Below are 22,387 nucleotides of genomic sequence, written 5' to 3'. Positions count from 1 at the left end.
TATATATTTGGTGGATCTCAGCATGTACGTAGTTGTCCAGTGTTTCATTTCCGTAAAGATTCCTCCCAAAACAACAAAAGCTTTAAGGGGAGGAGGTTTCTGTCCTGCAGAATGACTGAACACTTAAGATATTTACTGCGTGTTGTTAATGTGCTGTACATGGCATTACTGTGAGCTCAGTTACTCACATTCTTTAGGATTCCCTGCAGACCTCTTCTTTTCACATCTGGGCTGTGGGATCTTAAAAAACCTTTCCTTTTATAGTTGTTCGCTCTCTGTGTTTCTATTTTGGGCAATCGTGATTTATGGAACAAAACATAGGTGCCGAAAAGTGTGAGAATTATGACCAAAGATGCATGCCTTTTGGATGAAGGGGTGTTTGTTATCAGCTATAGAGAAATTCAGCGCACAGCGCTTGTAATCACTAACACAAGCACACGTACACACACAATTAATGTAAGGACATAAACACACTTTCTTTCCCTGCTTGTGTGGCGTCTGATCCTATTTGTTAAATGTAATCCTTGTTAAATAGACAAATTAAATGGTTTTTATTAAGTGCTGGAAAAGTAGAGTGAATTACGTCTCATTAGACCTGAATGATGACTCATAAATTCCACAAATTCTGTCATCTGTTTGGAGTCTAAACCAAAACACTGAGTGTACAGCTGATCCACGTGGTCTTTCTTCTTGAACAGAAAACCTGCTTAGAACTTGAAACTATTGTAAAATTATATTGTCATTTGCTGTGACTCTGCACTTGTGTGTGTATCAGGTGTATATATACCTGCTGGTGGAGCAGCAGGAGGCGCTGGAGCCGGTGTAGGACCTGGAACTGGATTCGGACCAGGTGGGACTGGAACAGGATTTGGCCCTGGAGGAGCTGCGACTGGATTTCAGCCTGGTGGAGGTGCTGGTGCTAGTCTTGGAGGCTTTGGACCAGGAGCAGGTGGAAGTGGAGGCCATTTGTTTTCTGTTGATTTTTTTAAACCATTGGTTTTGACTTCAGAGTGACGTTAGAAATGTGAGGACTGACATGTTTAACTGAGCACACTGACTTTTATCACTACAAGTAACATGCAGGTTTCAGATGCAGTTGTGGTCATGAAAAAGTATATCTGGTTTGTTTTGATCTACATATAGAAACTCCCAGGAAGGAGTCCTAAAACTTGGAAATCCTTTAGCCTTACACTGCTTAACAGTCTCATAGCAGTGGTGATGTGACTGTAGTGTAGTTTGTTAGGCCTAGCGATACCTTTTTACTTCTGGTGATTACATTAAGGCTTCAAAAATCCTAAAAGTGATGTTCATTTGTGAAGATTATCTTGTTGAGCAAAACGTGTAAGTATCATAAACGTTTGTTTATCACAGAGCTTATTTTCTGCAATGATCCAAAATTTAATGCAAAAAATCCCACAGGCTTTTTGATGAAGGATCCAGGTCAATGTTAGCTTCTGGGCTGGGAAAACATCATCCCTGGAGCATTCTATGTTATATGTGTTTTCAACTCACAATGTCCTGATGACTGTATTCCTCAGGAGGATACGGTGGTCAAGGAACAGGAGGAGTTGGAACTGGTGGAGTTGGACCTGGAGGAGTCGGGCCAGGAGGAGTTGGACCGGGAGGAGTTGGACCTGGAGGAGTTGGACCAGGAGGAGTTGGACCAGGAGGAGTTGTACCTGGAGGAGTTGGACCAGGAGGAGTCGGACCGGGAGGCTTCAGGCCTAGCTCCTTTGGCCCGGGCAGTGGACTGGGAGTCGTACCTGGAGGTGTTGGGACTGGTAAGAAAAACAAAGCTGGTTGACGTCTTGATTATCTGAAGAGTAAAATCTAGATAGATTTCCATTGTGCTTCTGTTGACATAATTATGACTTCTTTCTTCTTACAGGTGGAAAGCCTCCAAAACCAGGTAAGCCTGTATGGCCTGCCTGCTGTTTGCATGAGCACTAATTTAAGACTGAATCTCACAGAAGAAAATTCAAATCCTAAATTAGGATAAAAACAGGCTTTTCAAAGATAGTAAAGCAAATTTTTCATTATTGATATGTATAGAAAATTGTTTATATGTAGTGTGCAAGAACAAAATTACAGACTATGACGAGTCTAACTTTACAAAAGTACATCTGACTTTTTCTTGCTATCTTATTTGTATCTAGGTGGTGGCTATGGTGGCCGTGAAGGAGTGCCTGGAGGATTTGGAGCAGGACAGGGAGCTGGAGGTATAGGAGGAGGACTGGGGCCCGGCGGAGTCGGGACAGGTGGTTTTGGACCAGGTGTTGTCGGTACTGGAGGATATGGAACTGGGCCTGGAGGAGTTGGTCCTGGTGGTTTTGGACCCGGTGGCCAAGGCACAGGCATGGAGTTTTTTTTGTTTTTGCCTCCTAATTATATTTAATGATAAATAAGTAGTAAGATTTTGTTACTGTTGTGCACAGGAACTGGTGGAAAAGACAAATAAAATACCAAGAAAAAACCATCACCCTCATTAAAGCTACAGTTGGTAACTTTTATAAAAAATAACTTTGTATCATATTTGCTGAAACTGTCACTACACCCACACAGTAGTACACGAGATGGATAATCTCCCTCTCATAGTGCTTCTAATGGCATTTACAAGAATCCGCCACACATGAACAAAAACAAGCAATCAGGGCCGACGGGTCTCTGATGCAATGATCAATGATGTCAGTCACTGCTTGTGAGGTTCGTTCAAATTGTTAAACTAAGCAATGCTGATCAAATATGAATCAGGATTCAACACTTGGCCTGCACTGAGGTATGCTACTGAGAACATCTGAGGTGAGGAATAGCCACTGCAGTGACAGAATCTTGATTAATATTTGATCACTATGTGAAACTGATTTATAGTTTGACTGCAGTTCATGATGAATATGATTGACAGCTGCGTTAGAGATTAGTCGACTCTAGTTGTTTTTTTCCTTTAGCCGCAGTCTCATAGCAAATGCCATTAGAAGCACTGCGAGGAGAAGGAATCTGACCTTTATCAAACATTATCACTGTCATGTCCTACAGTGTAGATGTAGTGACAGTTTCGGAAAATTAGACAATATGTATTAGTCACTAACTGTAGCTTTAAACACAATTTCATGTGACAATGAGATAGCTGCGTAAAAATGTCAAAGTTTCAGTTAGAGTGGGATAATTGATAACTGCTTGTATTGCGACACACATGTACCAGACACAGTGTGCACAGCCTGATCTTTCATGACCGCCGTGGCAAATATCACCACAAAAAATGCTGGTCGGAAGAATGATGTACTCAGCAACCTTTGAAGATCCTGCTGTATTATTAAAACTCAGTTGCATCGTGTGACATTTACAATAAGAGGAAATTCTCTGCTCTCCACACATGGACCAGTGGTCAGCCCCTTTACTGTAAATATTGTTCCTCTGTTCAATTCAATGCAGCAGGAAAAGCATTGCATACATGTACCATTATTTCATTTCCTCATTACCTCAAGGTTATAAGCTATTGTTGAGGGGCCAACCAACCTCATGCACACACACACATACAGTGATAAAGGCTAATGCATTAGGCATGGCAGGTCCCTGATAAAGGACGGAAGCCATCACGTCAGTCAGAAAGACTGATTTGCTTTGGAATTTAAGGCCTCTCTGTTTTTCATCCCCCAAACATGCAGGATGAGGAATGTTGGTGATAATATCCAAGCGATCCTTAAAGGTTAAGTCTCGGTTTTGTGGAACCTTTTGAATTCCACTTGGTGGGTAGAATATGGGTCAACGTAAGCACAGGAAACAGACTCATAGTCACACTTTCCAGTTTACCAAAAGTCTGGCCGCCTCAGCTGAACAATGTTTTCATCTACACTCCACAATAAAGCCCACAAAGTGTTCCACCCTGCAGAATAAGACGCAACCATCCTGGTTCACCTGAACAAGCAATGGGAGGCATGCACTTATAAACACTGTAATGATATTTCAAGCAAACATTAAAAACCAATTAAAGCCAAAACTGCGCAAACTGTTACATGACAGTGACTGAGAGCTGCTTATCATTAACACAACACTTCAGGGGAAAAAGAAACAAATGGATTTATTTAATCAAATGCCAGAAGTAGGACTGACCTAGTTTAAAATATTGCATTTCAATATGAAGCATAATGTGCACCAGCTGTCTTTAAACAGGGAGGAAGAGAATCAAAATTTAGAGCTTGATGTAGCAACTGTTTTTATTAATAAGATAGAGTAATCTCGCTGCACAGGCTTCAGATCAACTTCTGCAGCCATGTGATTGTTATTGACCCATCCACAGCCGAACCCTTTACAACGTTTAGCTCTGAAGTCAAACATGTACACTTCAAAAAAATGTTCAAAACCTTTCCGGAGAACAAGTTAATCCTTGTGAGGTTTCTCTCGGGCAGCCATCATACATGTATAAGATTACAAAAGGGTGGGGTCGCACAGGGACATGCTGAATTCATTAATGTATGATGTAGTGTATTGTAGTCACTAGAACAAGTACAGGAAGTACTGACTCTCTTTTATCTTCTTATTAGGCCTTGGGGCAGGAGGTTTGGGTGGAGGAGTGCTTGGAGCAGGCGGCCTCGGGGCTGGCAGAGGTCAGGGAGCTGGAACAGGCTACGTACCTGGAGGTCAGTGGTTTTAATTTGTCTATATCTATATCTTTATGACAACCAGTAACTTGTTTAAATGCACCAGTCTGTTTCTATTTCTTCTTATGAGTAAGTGCGTGAATGAATAAATGAGTGCGGTTACATGTGCACGAATAACCCCTTTATGAAGCTTATCCCAGTTATGATCATATTCGGGATATGGTGTTTACATGAGCACAGAGAAATCAGTTTATTCACAATCCACACATACATCCCATTCTCTCCACTTAGCATAGTCAGGTTTCCCATAAACAGAATATGGTATTTACATGCTTAAACATATAAACAGGATACTGCCAAACACAATCATAAACAGATTGTTCTTGCCCATGTAAACACACTGTATTAATGAAATAGTTCTATTGCGAGGTGTTTTTGCACTAAGATGCTACTATAGCAATCACACAACAACATGAATAAACAGAGCTGGCTCATGCTTGTGTCACTTGTGCTGATATAAAGCATTGCAAATTAATAAATGTGTTCTAAACCAACCGTCGTCCTGACCCAGGTGGCTATGGAGGATATGGAGGTGGTTTTGGACCAGGTGCTGGACAATACCCAGGAGTTGGTGGAACTGGTCCCAAACCTCCTAAAACAGGTATTTGCTGTTCACTGAATAACATTACACAGTTTTAATCATTGAAGTATGACTGAATTGTGTATGTTTTTGTTGTTTTTTCTTTACCTTAGGAGCAGGTTATGGGCCTGGTGGTGCAGGAGTTGGGCCTGGTGGTGCAGGGGTTGGGCCTGGTGGTGCAGGGGTTGGACCTGGCGGTGCAGGAATTGGGCCTGGTGGAACAGGATTTGGGCCTGGTGGTGCAGGATTTGGGCCGAGTGGAACTGGATTTGGTCCTGGTGGTGCAGGAATTGGGCCTGGTGGTGCAGGAATTGGGCCTGGTGGTGCAGGAGTTGGGCCTGGTGGGACTGGATTTGGTCCTGGTGGTGCAGGAGTTGGGCCTGGTGGGACTGGATTTGGTCCTGGTGGTGCAGGAGTTGGGCCTGGTGGAACTGGATTTGGGCCTGGTGGAACTGGATTTGGGCCTGGTGGTGCAGGAGTTGGGCCTGGTGGAACTGGATTTGGGCCTGGTGGTGCCGGAGTTGGACCTGGAGGAGGAGTTGGTCCTGGTGGAGCCACTGTGCCAGGAGGAGGTAAATAACATGATTTAGATTATATTGTAAAACAAAAAATATACTTATAATATATATAATATACGCAAGTTTCTTAAAAAAAAAAAAAAAGAAAGTTTTACTGTAATTTACTGTATTTCCCAGGAAATTTGCATTTCAAATAAATATATATATATATATACACATATATATATATATATATATATATATATATATATATTGCTTGCTGTGAACTTTTCAAGTTACATTATGTTTCAAAAAGATAATTCTTAAATAATTCTTAAGATTAAATTCTATGGATTACAAGTAAATGATACATGTTTTTCTGTTTCAGTTCTGTGTATAAGTTATATTTTGCCAACTGATTAATCCCTGCTTCAGCTCCAGTGCTGCCACAGACTGGTACTACTGGGGGAGGACCTGGAGGAAAGACTGCAGGTAAAGCATCAAAACAACTTCCAGGTAAGAAAAAAAGGATAAAATCCCTTTGTTCCTAAATGATGTGCAACATCAGTTCACTGCATAACTTATGGTAAACCAGAAACACTGATTTTTTTTGGGGGGGGGGGGTCTAAATTTGCTGACACACAGGAGTTGGGGTGCCTGGACTCTATCAAGGTGGATATGTACCAGGCCAAGGTATGTTGTAAAACAAGAAACATATAAAAACATGCACCTAACAATGTAAATATAACATATCATATCAATAATATCTATCAGTGTTGATTTTCTTCTTATCTTTCCTGGCTAGGTTTTGGAGGCCGTGGTGTTCTCCCTGGAGTGGCCACAGGATCTGGACTTGGGCCTCAGACTGGTGTGTTAATGTACTCTACATTAATGAATTGTGGAACTTCGCATCTTGGCACGCAGGCCTAAAAACAAAAACTACTTTATTGCCCACAGGAGCTGGGGTACTTGGCCAGGGGGGTGTTGGACCAGGAGGAGCAAGCAGTGAGTGGCATGAAATCCTAAAAACTACTGTTTTATATTAAAAGCACATTTCATATAAATCTTTACAACTTTAAAATTAAAGGATTAATTAACAACTATAGATGTTATCCCAGGCTGCAATTGAGTATTTCACAGGATGAGCATCTCTGTGGTGTATATCTCACCTTAGATGGTCGTGGACAGCAGTTGCCTGGGATTTTTCGTGGTTACCCTCTCATAACACCAAAATCAGGTACATAGGAACCTGCAATGTAGTAAAGTCTGCAACTGTGTGTACAGCAACATGTCATCAATGACAGATGTAAAGCCAGCAACATAGAAAATAATAAAAATTTTCCATTCCAGGGGCGGGAAAATCGAAGAATCCAGCCAAAGCTGCAGCTAAATACGGTAAAAAAAATCTGCTGAGGTGCCGACCTTGTGGTCATCATATGATGCTCCATGAGTTAATGTGCTGCAAAAATGAACATTATGCAGTTATTTTATACTCTGTGTAAGCAATTTATGTAAGCTCACCTGTTTGTTTGCTTGACCAGGTGGAGCTGGAGCTGGAGGGGGTGCACTGGGTCAAGGAGGCACTTTGGGTATTGGGGCTGGAAGACTACCAGGAGGAACAGGAGTCACAACCGGGTTAGGAGGTGGAGTTGGAACAGGAGGCGGACCAGGAGCTGTACCTGGATTTGGAGGGGGAGCTGGAACAGGAGGTGGACCAGGAGCTGTACCTGGATTTGGAGGGGGAGCTGGAACAGGAGGCAGACCAGGAGCTGTGCCTGGATTTGGAGGTGGCGCTGGAACAGGAGGTGGACCAGGAGCTGTGCCTGGATTTGGAGGTGGAGTTGGAACAGGAGGTGGACCAGGAGCTGTGCCTGGATTTGGAGGTGGAGTTGGAACAGGCAGCGGGCCTGGAGTTGCTGGCAACATACCTGGCTTAGGTAAATCTGGCGTAGTGCACCTTTTTCAGGTCTTTCTAGGGCAACCAAGGTGCAGAATGCACCCATCACAGAGTTTTTCATTTGATGTGGTTTATCATTCCTGAAATATTTTCAATAAAACTGTAAACAATGAATATACTTTTACATTTAATACCCTTTTACTTAGACATTTTTTGTCCCATAGGTTATGGTCCCAGCTCAGCCAAAGCACGCAAATATGGTGGGGCGTATATGCACATTTTTTGTAAAATATCAAAATAATGTCATGAATATGTTTTGTGTACATTAACAACCTCTTTAAGTTTGTAGCTAACACTCAAAATGTTTTTTATCTCTCCAGGTCAGCTGGGTGGTACAGGCACTGGTGCTGTTGGAGGGCTTGGAAGGGGAGGATTAGGTGGAGGAGCTGGAGTTGGTCCTGGCACTGGTGCAACTGGAGGCCTTGGAGGACCAGGAGGAGGAGTTGGACTTGGCATGGGAGGGGGACCTGGCTCTGGGGTTGGTTTTGGTCCAGGTAGTACTGGCACTGGGTCAGCTGGTCTTGGTTATGGCCCTGGAGGAACGGGTTATGGGCCAGGAAGAACTGGGTATGGTCCAGGTGGAACTGGAACTGGATTAGGAGGAGCAGGAACTGGACCTGGGGGTAATTATGAATCAACAGATTTTGGAAAAAACAATTAGCAAATAATTATGTAATGGTAATGGTACAATATTCAGTAATTCAACAGACTGTAATGCATTAGCGAAGACAAATGAAGAGTTATTTTATTTGTGTTTTAGGGTATGATGCAAGCGCCAAAGCTCGAAAATATGGTAAGAATAGTCATATATTTGAATCTAATTGTACATATGTTTATCATTGTCGTATAATTGCATTTAAAGAGTAACTAAACCAAGGTCCAACTTTTGACTTCAGTGCCTTCTCCCTGGAATGAGAAAAAAAGTCTCAAAAAGGGGCAGGGCTGTGAGGAAGCTAACACAAGCCCAGTCATCTAATCATGCCACCTCTCGATCCACAGCACCTCCCCTACACAACACACACAAAGTGGTCGGTTGGTGAGAGGGCGGCAACAGGGGGGGCTCAGTTGGTGATGAAAGCAGGGTCCTGCTACCAGGATCAGTCAATAGCAAAATTCAATTGCACTAGCCAGGTTTCAACCTTTAGAGGGCAGTCACTATGCATATTTTTAACACAACATGTAGAATGTTAATACTTCACTCACACATGTCGAGAGTTGGACCTGAATCAATCAACAACACGTCTAAACACACATACATATTGCTTTTCAACTGAGGTGATTTGGGGTTCAGTAACTCTTCAAAGAATCTACAAACAAATAAATTGTGACTGTTTTGCTCACAGGCATGTTAAGTGGAGCCCTTGGAGGTTCGGGAACAAGTACTGGAGGAGTAGGACTTGGTGGTGCTGGGACAGGCTATGGACCAGGCAGAGGAGTCGGACCTGGTGGTGCTGGTACAGGCTATGGACCAGGAGGACTTGGGCCTGGTGGTGCTGGTACTGGCTATGGACCAGGAGGAGTTGGGCCTGGTGGCGCTGGTACTGGCTATGGACCAGGAGGAGTTGGGCCTGGTGGCATTGGTACTGGCTATGGACCAGGTGGAGGAGTCGGACCTGGTGGCGTTGGTACAGGCTATGGACCAGGAGGAGTTGGGCCTGGTGGTGCTGGCACTGGCTATGGACCAGGTGGAATTGGACCTGGTGGTGCTGGTACTGGCTATGGACCAGGAGGATTTGGGCCTGGTGGTGCTGGTACTGGCTATGGACCAGGTGGAATCGGACCTGGTGGTGCTGGTACTGGCTATGGACCAGGTGGAATCGGACCTGGTGGTGCTGGTACAGGCTATGGACCAGGAGGTAGGATGAAAGATGTAGTAACATAAGGAGGCATGTCTGAATTCAAATGAATCCACTGGTTAACATAATGCTCCTAAAGTAATTGTTGTCCCTGCTTTTTGTAGGTTATGCTGATGCAAAAGCCCGCAAATATGGTAAGAAACAACTTTTTCAGATAAAAAAGGCTAAATCTTGTAGTTCTGCTTTCACGCAAGAAATAAGTTAAAGTGAATGTTTTTTTCAATCATTTTAAGTCTTATTATATAAGAAAACCTTTACTGTAACTGAAATTGTCACACATTTGCTCCTCTGTAGGGCTTCCTGGTGGTGGAACACTAGGAAGAACAGGATATGGACCTGGTGGATATGGGCCTGGAGCTGGGACGGGTTACGGACCAGGTGGAGGCTATGGTACAGGACCAGGGGCTGGATACGGAACAGGTTAGGCGTCAGTTTTAATTAATTTAGTCCAACATAAATCTAGCCACACTCACATTAAGATAAATCCTTACTTTCCTAAATAGTATCTGTTTTTTTTCTGGTATCAAAAGGTCCATTTTCTGTTCTTTAAAAGCATGATGGATATTTTCTCCAAATCCCAGTAAAAGCTAATTTTTTACATGATCCTGGTGTAGGTCAAGGTGGAACAGGTGCTGGTGGGGTACTCGGAGGTGGAGTAGGACGAGGCGGTAAGCTGTTTGTGTATGATGACATTGAGCATTGCAAACTGAGAACAAGACAGATTTTTTTCTGTTTGCTATTTTTTCAATGATAATTTCTCCAAACTCTCTTGATGGGTTTGGGTTTTATTGTGTAATTTTATTGGTGGTCCTGGACCAGGAGGCTTTGGAACTGACACTGGAGGTCCAGGTTGGTTTTCAGTAAAGTGTCTGTGTAGTAGCAATATGTGTAGTTTTGTCAGTGTTCAGACCTGAATCATGTTTTCAGCTTAGATCACATTTCAGTATCCCTTTATTGATCTCTATTGGTGGCTGGAAGGAATTGCAGCAACCTTGCCTTGCACTGCACTCGGCCAGAGTAACAGCAATGCAATATAAGAGTAGAGTCAAATAGTGATATATTAACTAATTGTAATAACAATAATGCTCTGTTAATGGCCACCTTTAAAGAGTACCTCCTCCCTGGAATGTGGAAAAAGTCTCAAAAATGGACAGGGCTGTGAGGGGCCTAAAACATACCTAGAAAACCCAATCATTCCACCTCTCAATCCACAGAACCTGCCTGCCCCCTGCAGACACATGAAGTAGTTGGATGGTGAGAAGTGATGGGGGGGCTCGCTTGGTGATGAAAGCAGGCTCCTGCTTCTATGGTCACCCAATAGTACAATTCAATTGCAACAGCCAGGTTTCAACCTTTAGAATGGCAGTCACAATGCATATTTCTAACACAATATGTAAAATTTTAATATTTTGCACTCAAATGTCAAGAGTTGGACCTGAATAAATCAACAATACTACTACATACCCATATATCATGATTTTCAGCTGAAAAAAGCGGTTTGGGGGTTTAGTTAATTCTTAAATTGCTTATCTCATCTGTACAAATCTCTCTTTTTCAATCAGTACTCAACACTTAAGACATCCTATTTGTTGTGATCCTCAGGCTATGGCACAGCTGGATCTAAAGCTGCTAAGTATGGTAAGATGTATTTTGACAATGGATCACTATGGAAGTTTTATGTATTGTTTGCTGTTTCCACTGATGACCACTTTGAGAATAAGTTTTTTAGTAATGCTTTGAGGTGCTATCCCGTGGGCTTTTTTTTGTCATTATTCTTGTGAGAGTTTCCATGCTGTACAATTCCAAATAAAAATCAAACCAAAATTGACAAGACTCTGTTAAGTAGAACATCATGTATACTAATCATATAATTGTTTGAACTGAAGCATAGAACTGTTATAAGCACCTCTTTTGAATTTGATGATCTCCTTTATAAAACTGTAGGGCAACCTGGTGGACTTCTACCTGGGGCAGGAGTAGGAACTGGCACTGCAGGACCTGGCATAGGGACTGGCACCACAGGATCTGCTACAGGGACTAGCTCTGCAGGACCTGATACAGGGACCGGCACTGGTGTTTCAGTGAATGGCACCAGCATTGGCACTGGCAGCAGTGCGGGGACAACAGCTGGACCCAGTGGTAAGCTTCTATTATGATGATTAAGAACACACCTTATTAATAATTAAGCATATAATCAGTTGTCTAAAAATATTTGATAAACTATGTCTGCTGGGTCAGGAGGAGGACTTGGAGCCACAGGAGGCACACCAGCTCCAGGATCAGAAGGTATCTGTTCAGTGTCAGCATAAAGCAGTCGGGGCCAAAAACACATTTCAAGTCAGATATTATCACAATACATTTTATCTTAGTTTTTGCAGTACATTAGTTTTACTATAAAATAACAAGGATGGAAAAGACAGTGATGGAGGTGAGCTTCCAAATTAGAGCAATAAGCAAGAGAAAACTGGCTTACCTGTACATGATTTTGCCATTGTTTTATAAATATGGCACTAATTTTAAATCTGAGTCCTTTTCATATTTTGACCTTATTTCAGGCGATGGTGGTGCTGGCAGTTTGATAGAGGGGTCTGGAAGCTCTGGAGGAGAAGGTGTGTTTAAACTTGAGAATCTGTCTTTTCTTACCTTGAAATCATGCACAGATTTTGTGCAGAGATGGCAACACTTACCACAAACAATCAAAGTCAGGGTCCAGGGATGTAATAATCTGACGGCTATACACAAAGGCCCACACACTCAGTGGCAAACACCTGTGAAGATTAAGGAACACAACTCTATACTAAATATAAATATCATTGTTCTTGACACATTTTTTTCCATCACTTAGCTGTACATCCTGTTTTAAAAAAGTGTCCACACCTGTGTGTGTATTAAAATAGGAGGTACTGGTGTAGCTGGCAGACCGGTGGGTGCAGGACGTGATGGAGATGGCTTGACTGGAACAGGAATCCCAATCATTGGAGCAAAACCAGGTATTTTGGTCATTGAAACTACAAAATTGAATGACATATTCGTGTAATTGAAGGCATTATTTTGGAATTAATTCAGGAGTGCTTTGGTAGTAGCATAAATAAAAATGTGTAAGGTGGAAAAACGTTTTGCTGTCTTAATTTTTCTCTGTATTCAGTCGCATCCATGTTGTCTTCCCACTCTTATGTTTTTAATCATTTTTATTAAACAGGCATAAATGGGACGGAAGTGCCAGGTCAGCGTTTATTTCATAGCCAGATCTGCATGTTTATGTGCAAGCACTGCATGTTCGTCCATTTCTGTCTGAATTTACACACAATCACACATAATCAAAAAACATGATGCAGCTTTCAATGAAATCTGCTGGAAAGAAAAGATTTACAAACAGTGCCATCATGTGGCCATTTACACGTTATTAATACTTTTTTTTCTAGCATTGATATAAAAGGGGTCCTATACACATTTTTGTACTCTACTGGTGTTACAGCATTTGGACTGTATGATTACAAACCCTGAAAAGGTAAAACATTATTTGTAACTTGTGCCCACAGATAGTTTATAGTGTATTTGCAACATTTCAACAGCTTATTTGTTGAGATTCAACTGTTTGCTCAGTTTTGTAGATGTTCAACAGATTATCAATAGAGTAAATAACAATTCATATATCAACATATTCTTAGAATAATTCAACTGAACTATTTCACTTAACATATGCTGGATAAGTTGGGTGAATGATTCAAGTTAAACTAAATTATTATAATTTTTATGATGATTATTATGAGAAGTAACAAATACTTTATAAACTATCTGTGGGGTGAGCTATCCAAATAAAGTATTAATCGCAGTGTTCTTACAAACATTAAATGTTCGTTTGTCTATTTGCAAAACTAAAGTGAAAGGCAATAACTTCCACACTATTTGAAGGGATTCTACACCATGTTTCTTTTTAGCTCAAGTACTGCATGTAATATCTATCGGGGATCAACAAATTCACTTGTTTCCTATGTATTAATGAATTCAGAATACTCACCACTTTGTTTTCACATCCTGCAGGTTCCACAGGAGCTGCCCCTGGTGAGTCAACATAAAGTATACTGAACACTGAGATGTTACTTGTGAGACAGACAGAATTATTGCACAGTAAAAGACTTTGGACTTTAAAACAGCATCAGCACAATTTAAAATCTGCCTGCTTTGACAGTGGCACATCACACTATCGCAGAATATGTTCTTTAATCCTGATGCAGATCACAATATTTCTCCACTTCACTGCTTTCACAGCTATCACTGGTTTACCTGTACCAGAGAGTGAGTGTTTTTTTCACACTTTCTATCACAAAACTGGCACCACTGAATACTGCATGGTAGACAAATGCCAGCTAATGACTGAAGCTTGCAACTAACATATTTGCCTTTAAAAAAATTATTGCAAAATTGTTTCTGATTGAGCGATGCCCAAGAAAACCTGTATTTCTGTCATTACAGTTGGTGGTGGAGTTGTGCAACCAAGCGGTATGTAAACCTCCGTCACCTCTTCAGTTTAGTATACATACAGTTTTTTAAGGCTTTCTCTTACCAGTATTTCTACTCATGTTTCAGTTGGGACAGGTGTTGGTAAGTAGTCTGGTGTGGCTCACACACTAAAATATATATGAGATGTTAGTGATGCCTGCACTTCCTGTAGTATTAACAGACTTAGATTGTCACTCTGGTATCTCTCTTGATTTTCTCTCTCTTTAAGGTGGTACAGGACTTCCCTCTGGAGGTGAGATTTCCAACAAGTCACACATCAGTATTGAGCACTTCCTTGCCTAACCCATTACAGCTATGATTCCTGCTGTTGCTTCTCGGCAAAGTTATATATTGTCTGTTGTTTCTTAACTTTCAGTGTATAATTTTGCAGGTTCTGGTGGTGATCTTTCAAGTGGGGCAATGCCTGGAGCCAAACCTCTCAAACCCCCAGGTGAATGAAATAAAGGATAACTTTCTCATAGTGCTCACCTATCACCAAATAGCAAATTCCTAATGGGAAAATTAAAAAGTAAAATACTGTATGATCTCAAATGACTTATCATAAGCCAAGGAGCCAACTATTATATTAAAAACAGCAGTCCTGCCTTTTCTCCCTTTAAGGACCCATTTGTCAAAACTTACATCAGCCTAACGCAACTCATTATGTTTCGGAAGAAACGACACATTAAAGGCTGTCTTCAGTTTTGTGTCACAAGTGACACAAAAAAACGAAGAAAATAGGGTCTTAGTTGAAAAAAGTTATTTTATGATGTAGGAGAAAAGGTGACATTGCTGTTATTGTTGTCAACCCCAGGAAGACTAGTGAAGACTTTGTGGTGGCTAAATTAAGAATGAAGAATACTCACCAGGACTCTTCTTTGTAATGTCGGTTTGGATGTAATATTGTAGTTTGGGGATTTAGTGACTTTGTTTTTGATCCACTTTTAATTCTACACTGAAATAGAAGTCTGGTGTCTTTCTGTGTTCTATCTGCAGGTGTCCCCCGAGGGGACACGCCAGGTGAAGGAGACGGAGAGGAAGGTCCTGATGGAGAGAGAGGCAGTATAGGAGGCACTGGTGGAGGACCTGGAGGAGTAGGAGCGAGTCCCACCAGTGCAGGAACAGCAGGAGGTGTTTCAGGTGGCGTAACAGGCACAGGAAGAGGAGACAGTCCTGCTACTGGAACTAGAGTTGGGCCAGAAGGTGCAGTTGGTGCAGTAGGAGGAACACCAAAACCACCTGTAGTAGTGAATGGAATGGCAGGAGTAGGCCCTGGAATGGGAGGAGTTGGAGGAGGTCCTAGAGGAGCAGGCTTGGCACCAGGGGCTGGTGGGCCTGGTGGAATAGGAACAGGAGCCACTAAACCAGGAAAAAGTGAGCTGTTACCATACTATAGTCTCTGAGATGTTTGTGTATTCACTCCAAACATTCATGCCTGTATTAAAATGGTTCCTGTACATTTTATACTTCATCCAACATAGGTTATGGAGCTGGTGGATTTGGAGTTTTACCAGGTGGAGGTATGCTCATTAACACTTCCCTTGCCATCCTTGTTATAGCAAACAGATGACTGAAGCATACCTTAAAATCTGTATTTTTATCACTTTCAGGCATTCGTTACCCGACTGGAGCTGGAGTAGGACAGGGGGCTGGAAAATCAGGCAAAGGTTCGATAAACTGTCAACTGGATTCTCCTCTCTTAAATAAAGACATATTTTGGCTTTCACAATCAAAGAATATACATGATATATTCAGTGTTTCATCTTTTTATCAGTGTATGGAACCCTCGGAGCAGGAGGCCAAGGTGGGCTTGGGCCTGGTGGTTATGGAGCTGGTCCAGGAGGTTATGGTGCAGGACCCGGGGGTTACGGAGCTGGCCCAGGTGGCTATGGAGCTGGGCCTGGTGGATATGGAACTGGACCTGGAGGCTATGGAGGCAGAGGCATTGGTGGTGGTCCTGGTGGTGCTGGAGCTCTCGGTGTGGGAGGGGTTGGAACTGGTGCTGGAGGTTTGGGGGGAGGCATAGGAGCTGGCCCTGGTGGTGTCGGAGGTGGACTTGGGGGATATGGTGGTGGACTTGGTCCAGGTGGTAAGTTGACCTCTATGACTATGTTGTACTGTGACTGTGAACTATTAATTTGTTTTAATTCTAATGGAAAAAGAACATGTCCCATTTAAATAGCATGTAATTGAAATATTGGTTTACTTATCCCGTCTTATCTGCTCTGTTATCCAGGGTCAAGATACAGCACAGGTCCAGGACTGGGTACTGGCGCTGGCAAACCACCAAAAAGTAGGATAAGAACTGACAAATATTTAGAGTACACACAGAAGCATTTATACACAGAACTAAAACTGACCCAATATTTCTTTTTAGGTTATGGAGCAGGAGCTGGTGGTGCTGGGGTTGGGCCTGGTGGCTACGGGGTTGGACCAGGTGGAGTTGGTTCTGGACCAGGTGGAGTTGGTTCTGGACCAGGTGGAGTTGGTTCTGGACCAGGTGGCTTTGGTCCTGGCAGTGCTGGTGTTGGAAGCTATGGACCTGGTGGCACAAGACCAATTCCTGGCATTTACACTGCTGGAGGTCAAGGACTAGGGACAAGAAAGCCACCCAAATCAGGTACCACTGGTTGTGTGTTTTGCCAGTAACAACATTTAATAATTTATTTTGTTTGACGACACATTCTGGCTGTTTTCTCTGTCTAACAGGCTATGGATCCTCATTGGGTGGAGCTGGCTATGGGCAAGGTAAGATATGTCACTGTAATGCTTTTACACCTTAAAATGTACAGATTGTGTTTTTCTCTTTGTGCATGAAAACAAAATGTAACTATCTGATCATTACAAATACAAACGTCTTTCATTTGGGCACTTTGGAGAACATCATTGTTTGATATGCAAATAGAAGTACTGCCATAAGGTTGTATGCCTCTGTGCACCAGTCAAGATGCACTTACATTTTACATCCATGTCTGTGAAAACATGGATGCTTAACACACATCTCGCCAGATGTAAGAAATATCTTTCACAGATCTATACAATCTGCACAGTTTCAAGGTGGGCACCCACAGTTCTTGAGTTACGGCCAAAAACACACCTTTTACCTTCGACTAGCAGATTCCAATCAGTTCATCCTCGAGATGGACATATAGAGATGTGGATGTATGGACATACATCGATTTTGTCAACACGATATCACTGTATGGATGTACAAACAACCCAAAAAACGTAATGCCTCCGGCCTCGGCTATCGTCTGTGCAGAAGCATAATAAAGATCAAGTAGTGAAGAGGAAAGTAAAACAGAGGTAGTAGTGTTTCTTGGACACTTTTGTTGTTTTATGTCATGGTTAACTGTGCATGTATATATCTATATATGTAAATCTATTTTTTAGACTAGTTTTGATTGAACATTGACTTTGCTGATTTGAGCTGTACCTCTTCTACATGCTTTAAAGTAAAGCAATTAAATGGCTTGCCACATAAAAAGCCTCTGCTCCAAAAGATTCATAGAAGAGTGAAAAAAGGGAACTTCAGAGGACAAAAGTTCAAGGTAGACAGCTGTGCATGCCAGCATCACACCTAATAAAAATCCATACCTGCTGTCTCGGTTCAGGGATTGGGCCTGGTGGAACAGGTACTGGACCTGGCAGATATGGACCAGGTGGTTTTGGGCCTGCAGGCCTTGGACCAGGTGGTGCTGGTACAGGAACAGGAGGCTTTGGACCAGGTGGTGCTGGTACAGGAACAGGAGGCTTCGGACCAGGTGGCGCTAGCACAGGCGCAGGAGGCTTCGGACCAGGTGGTGCTGGTACGGGAGCAGGAGGCTTTGGACCAGGTGGTGCTGGCACAGGAACAGGAGGCTTTGGACCAGGTGGTGCTGGTATAAGCACAGGAGGCTTCGGACCAGGTGGTGCTGGTACGGGAGCAGGAGGCTTTGGACCAGGTGGTGCTGGCACAGGAACAGGAGGCTTCGGACCAGGTGGTGCTGGCACAGGCACAGGAGGATTCGGACCAGGGGGGCAAGGATTGGGAAAAAGAAAACCTAAATCCGGTAAGTAATGATCATACAAGTAAACCTGTAATGTAGGTGATATACACATATTCATTGCACTGATGGAGACACCTATTTGATTTTTTTGTTTCATAAGAGAAGTAATTAGCAGAACTCTGTTTGACCATTCCCATCTATTTTTTCTAGGTTATGGTGGAGCTGGGTATGGATCAGGTAAGGTTTAGGTTAGAATTAGGGATGGTAAATATCTTTCTACATGTATGTTTTTTCTTGAATTTGTTTCTACATTTATGTAGTATATAGTCATGGTCATATATTTACATCTGTTTCCCAGCAGGAGGATTAGGAGGAGGTACAGGAGGTGGTCCTGGTGGAGTTGGAGTTAGGCCAGGTGGCTATGGCCCAGGAGGTGCCGGAACTGGTGGCTATGGCCCAGGAGGTGCTGGAACTGGTGGCTATGGTCCAGGAGGTGCTGGAACTGGTGGCTATGGCCCAGGAGGTGCTGGAACTGGTGGCTATGGCCCAGGAAGTGCTGGAACAGGGCCAGGAGGTTTTAGACCTGGTGGTGTGGGTGGATTTGGACCTAGTGGTCAAGCACTTGGGCAAAGGAAGCCTCCTAAATCAGGTTTTGGATCGTCATTGGGAGGAACTGGCTATGGACCAGGTAAAATTCTCTAATGATGCATGTAAACATTTGATTTTAAAAAAATTACTGATGCAAGTTGTTATGGTCACAGGATATTTACCATACAGAATAAATTAAACAACTATGCCACTTCCATAATATCTTGTGTGGTGAAAAGTTTGGGTTACAAAATAAAATAAGCTTAAATCTTGTCCACATGGTAAATTATGTTTAGACCTAAAATCTTGTGTGTCCATCTTTGTTCCATATTTATTTGTTGATTTGTATTTTGCTTCCTCATGTGTTAAGATAATAAACTTGGTGAGATACCTATCCATTATGTTACCCGACAACCATTTGTAGTCCATCTAATTTAATTCAGTCCTGTCTATGTTATCAGGTGGTGGAGCAGGGGGGCTTCCAGGCACAGGAACAGGAGGCATCATTGGAGGCTCAGGTGCGTTTTTTATTCATAATGAACTGGAATCACTACCGTCATTACAATCACTCTGCCTGTTTTACATTTATTGTCCACTTGGTGGCACAGTAGAGCAAATGAAGCACAGTGAAGCTTTGGCCAAAGTCATTATGTTTTGTGACTAAAAATAAGTAACCATAGGTGTTGCAGAGCACGAACTGTACAAGCAAAACTTCATGTACGACTAAAATGTGCCTTGTATTGTGTTTTTAAAATGTTTCAAATTATGATATCTGTTGAACACGAAAAATCTTAAATCGTAAAGCCTTCTCTCTGCTTACATTACATTTTGTGTCATGGTTATCTTCTGGAGGTTTTAAGAGCTTGACTGATTTCTACATGTTTATACTCACTTGCCTGTCCAGGTTCTGCAGCAGGAGGAGCAGGAGGGGCAGGAGGTCCTGTAGGAACAGGTCAGGGAGTAGGAGGAGGTGCAGGTGGCTTACCAGGTCAGTTTAAGTTGAGCACTGTTAAAACACAGAACAATACCTTGAGAGCAGGAACATTTGCATTTTTACATTTTGAATTTTGAAAACAAATGCATTTACAAAATCCAGTCCACTGTACAATAAATTATTTCTCTATTCAGAAAAGTGCATTGTGATGCAGGCTGTAATGTGTCAATTGTTCCAACAGGGGGTGTTGGCCCTGGCTTTGGTGGGTTGGCTGGTGGAAGCTATCCAGGTAAGATGAGATAACTTAAACACACTTTCAAACTCTTATTTTGACACCTAACATATTATTTGTAAAATTTGAAAAGATGAGCATTTTTTTAACTTGAAGATGTAGCGAACAATGCTTTTATCTGGCCTTGCATGGTGAACTCTTTTTTTTGTGTGCATATTTTCATTCATGTCATTGCTGAGATAATAAATGAGACCACTGTGAAGATTATCAATTGTTCATTATGACTCTGTCCTTCCTGTTATTGTTCTCTAGGATATACAGGGGCCGGGCAAAAATGTAAGAAAACTCACAATGTCCTCAGGGATATGCATGCTCTAATTAGCTTCAGTATCTTAACACACATATGTCCAACATTAACACATGGATATCCCATTCCTACACATGGTACACAATAGCACATAATGCTGATAAAGACAATCACTGATTATTTTCTTCTTTCTTACGGTGACTGTTTAATATTAGTTTAACCCTTTGAAACTTGGCTTGTTTTAACAAAGCAATAAGCAATGAAAGAATGACCCCAAATTTTGCAAGAAATTAGTAAAAGTTCAGGAAAATAACCTGAAAATTAGTTTTTTGTTTGTTTTTTTTAGTATACAAAAAAGGAAATGGCCAGGAAAAATAATTGTTATTATGACAATTATACAGTTTTTTTCTTAGCTTTTTATTCTCTCTAGACATTTTTCCTTAACTTTTTTTCTTTTTCCCCTAGACATCTTCCCCTAACTTTTTAAAAATCATGTTTTTGAAAGAAATCACACAAATTTGCTTGAAGGTATAAACACTTGTGAAAGGCGTCTAAAAGCAGCCGCACCAGAATTATGTTGCTCTCGATTTCAAAGGGTTAAAGGCTTTTTTAATCTTAAGCACCAAGGGGGAGAAAAATTAATATCTGAATATCTGAATATCTGAATATCTGATATTTTGTACTTGTATTATTAACTAAATAAATAACATGACATTTGTTTTGGAAAAATGAAGTCTATACCTGCAGAATAATTTTCTCTTTTACTTTTGTGTCCATTAGCCAAGGCACAGAAGGCAGCCAAATATGCAGCCATGCAGGCCCTACTAGGAGCCGGAGGCTACAGAGGTAAACATCATACACATTGTTATGTTATTATTGCTTTATAGTGTGCATGTATACACTGTAAAAAAAATGTATACAACAAGTTCTTCTACCTTTACATGCTGTAACTTGAATTGTATTAATGTTCCTCTGACACCATCTACTTCAGTCGTGATCCCTGTACACTTGAAATTCTAAAAAGCCATCAAGAGCAGCTTCTAGTGTATTTTCGCACTGCTTTCTCTGAATGAAGTCTGGCACAAAAATGGTTTCCAGAGAACTTGCATGCTTAAGAATTGCAACATTGTCTCAAAGCCACAAATACAGGAACTATGTGGCTGTGTGGTAGATGACGAACTGACCCTTTTTAAGTGAGGCAGTGTCAAGTTAGTGTAAAGCTGAAAGAACTTTTGATGACTTACTGCCTTTTTTGTTTTGTATAACAAATTCTTTGGTTAACACTATTTGTTATTTGTTGAATTAGCTTAACATGCTTTACAGTGCAGTGTTTACCTGCAGAATTAGCATGCTGTATGTCAAGTGAAAACTCATTTTCTCTGCTCTGGTATTTAGGCACTGGCTGTCAGGGTAAATACTGTGGCCGAAGGAGGAAGTGAGAGACCAACAGACAGGAAGTGACCTCATTAAAACAACAGTGGTGCTATTGCATTGATCACAGATTGTAAATGTCTTACCTGCCATGGGAGCTAAAGCTTCAACACATTCCACATGTTACACTTTTCATTTGCTTAGATTTTATACAAGGGTCTCTTTCAAAAAGAGCAGTGGTTCTCAGCCTGGTAGGGTCATGATTCTTTGAAACAAGGTAATGCCTCTGTTGCAGGGTTGTGGGCAAATTTGTCCCCTACGTGTTTTTTTGGTTTTTTTTGGGGGGGGGGGGGTTCCCAATAATTCCTAATTTTAAACTGTCCACCATTCCACAAGAAAATGCAACAAAAAAGTTTGGGAATTAGGGGTGTAAATCACAAGTTTCATAAGGATACAGTAATAACGATTATGTGCTGATATCCCAAAGTGTGCCACAATATGATTCAATTCAGAGGGCTTGGATCAATCTGAGACCACATTAGCAAATATGATCATTGTCTCTTTCTTGGCAGCCTGTCATCGTCTGACTAGCACTAAGCCACTGCCTCTGAATGTTTACAAAGCAGATGTGCTTGGACGCAAATGGTTGCCTGCCATGGGATTTTAAAAACAAAGGCGCATCTTAAAGATGTTATGTATAAATGTTTTCACTTTGCACCAATAATATTGGATCATTGATCACTGAATCAATATATCAATCCAGATCTATGTATCGTTACACCCCTACAGGGGATACATTTGTTATGATGACATTTTACCCCTGGGGATCCCGACTATCGGGCTGAGAACCAATGAAATAAAATTGTGGGGCCAAGCTGTACTATATAACACAGTTTTTGTTTATTGTTGTTGAACATCAAC

At 41.7% G+C, this 22,387-nt stretch overlaps 2 protein-coding genes and 2 long non-coding RNA genes across 4 annotated transcripts; all 4 read left to right on the top strand.

Annotated features, from left to right (window-relative positions):
- The first annotated feature begins 1,674 nt into the window (after positions 1-1,674).
- LOC121953013 lies at positions 1,675-2,229 on the top strand. Its single transcript, XR_006106474.1, has 3 exons — positions 1,675-1,781; positions 1,889-1,909; positions 2,157-2,229. It is a non-coding gene; the product is annotated as an uncharacterized LOC121953013 (long non-coding RNA).
- A 1,525-nt stretch (positions 2,230-3,754) lies between these two features.
- On the top strand, positions 3,755-9,379 carry LOC121952756 (glycine-rich cell wall structural protein 1.8-like; the record flags this gene model as incomplete). The annotated part of the gene is made up of 15 exons (XM_042499582.1): positions 3,755-3,764; positions 4,539-4,634; positions 5,167-5,256; positions 5,349-5,807; positions 6,168-6,248; positions 6,378-6,425; positions 6,538-6,600; positions 6,690-6,737; positions 6,907-6,969; positions 7,083-7,127; positions 7,274-7,669; positions 7,854-7,889; positions 8,010-8,312; positions 8,450-8,482; positions 9,033-9,379. Coding segments are annotated over exons 1-15 (2,118 nt in total), but the record flags the coding sequence as incomplete, so codon positions are not given.
- Positions 9,380-9,448: 69 nt separating this feature from the next.
- Positions 9,449-11,561, top strand: LOC121952206. Its single transcript, XR_006106436.1, has 6 exons — positions 9,449-9,545; positions 9,650-9,679; positions 9,840-9,965; positions 10,160-10,213; positions 11,148-11,183; positions 11,490-11,561. It is a non-coding gene; the product is annotated as an uncharacterized LOC121952206 (long non-coding RNA).
- Positions 11,562-11,767: 206 nt separating this feature from the next.
- LOC121952754 (uncharacterized PE-PGRS family protein PE_PGRS54-like) lies at positions 11,768-21,774 on the top strand. Its single transcript, XM_042499581.1, has 24 exons — positions 11,768-11,831; positions 12,101-12,154; positions 12,443-12,535; positions 13,587-13,607; positions 14,019-14,045; positions 14,133-14,147; positions 14,275-14,298; positions 14,437-14,496; positions 15,042-15,419; positions 15,527-15,565; positions 15,656-15,712; positions 15,820-16,134; positions 16,282-16,338; positions 16,423-16,665; positions 16,755-16,793; positions 17,660-18,097; positions 18,245-18,271; positions 18,393-18,722; positions 19,084-19,140; positions 19,527-19,610; positions 19,798-19,845; positions 20,101-20,124; positions 20,876-20,941; positions 21,491-21,774. Exons 1-24 carry the CDS (start codon positions 11,768-11,770, stop codon positions 21,532-21,534), a joined length of 2,604 nt encoding a protein of 867 aa, XP_042355515.1. The 3' UTR covers positions 21,535-21,774.
- The last annotated feature ends 613 nt before the right edge of the window (positions 21,775-22,387 follow it).

This window comes from Plectropomus leopardus, chromosome 13 (genome assembly GCF_008729295.1).
Source record: "Plectropomus leopardus isolate mb chromosome 13, YSFRI_Pleo_2.0, whole genome shotgun sequence".
Taxonomy (NCBI): Eukaryota; Metazoa; Chordata; class Actinopteri; order Perciformes; family Serranidae; genus Plectropomus; species Plectropomus leopardus.
Note: the sequence above shows the minus strand (reverse complement) of the source record. Positions and strands in the feature narration are given on the sequence as shown.

Bases quoted from the DNA above. Each gene is read 5' to 3' on its own strand.
- LOC121952754 (XM_042499581.1), top strand. From the start codon at position 11,768: ATGTCTGCTGGGTCAGGAGGAGGACTTGGAGCCACAGGAGGCACACCA. The intron at 14,299-14,436 runs GTGAGATTTCCA...ATAATTTTGCAG, and splicing joins TACAGGACTTCCCTCTGGAG to GTTCTGGTGGTGATCTTTCA. The intron at 18,272-18,392 runs GTAAGGTTTAGG...TCTGTTTCCCAG, and splicing joins TGGAGCTGGGTATGGATCAG to CAGGAGGATTAGGAGGAGGT.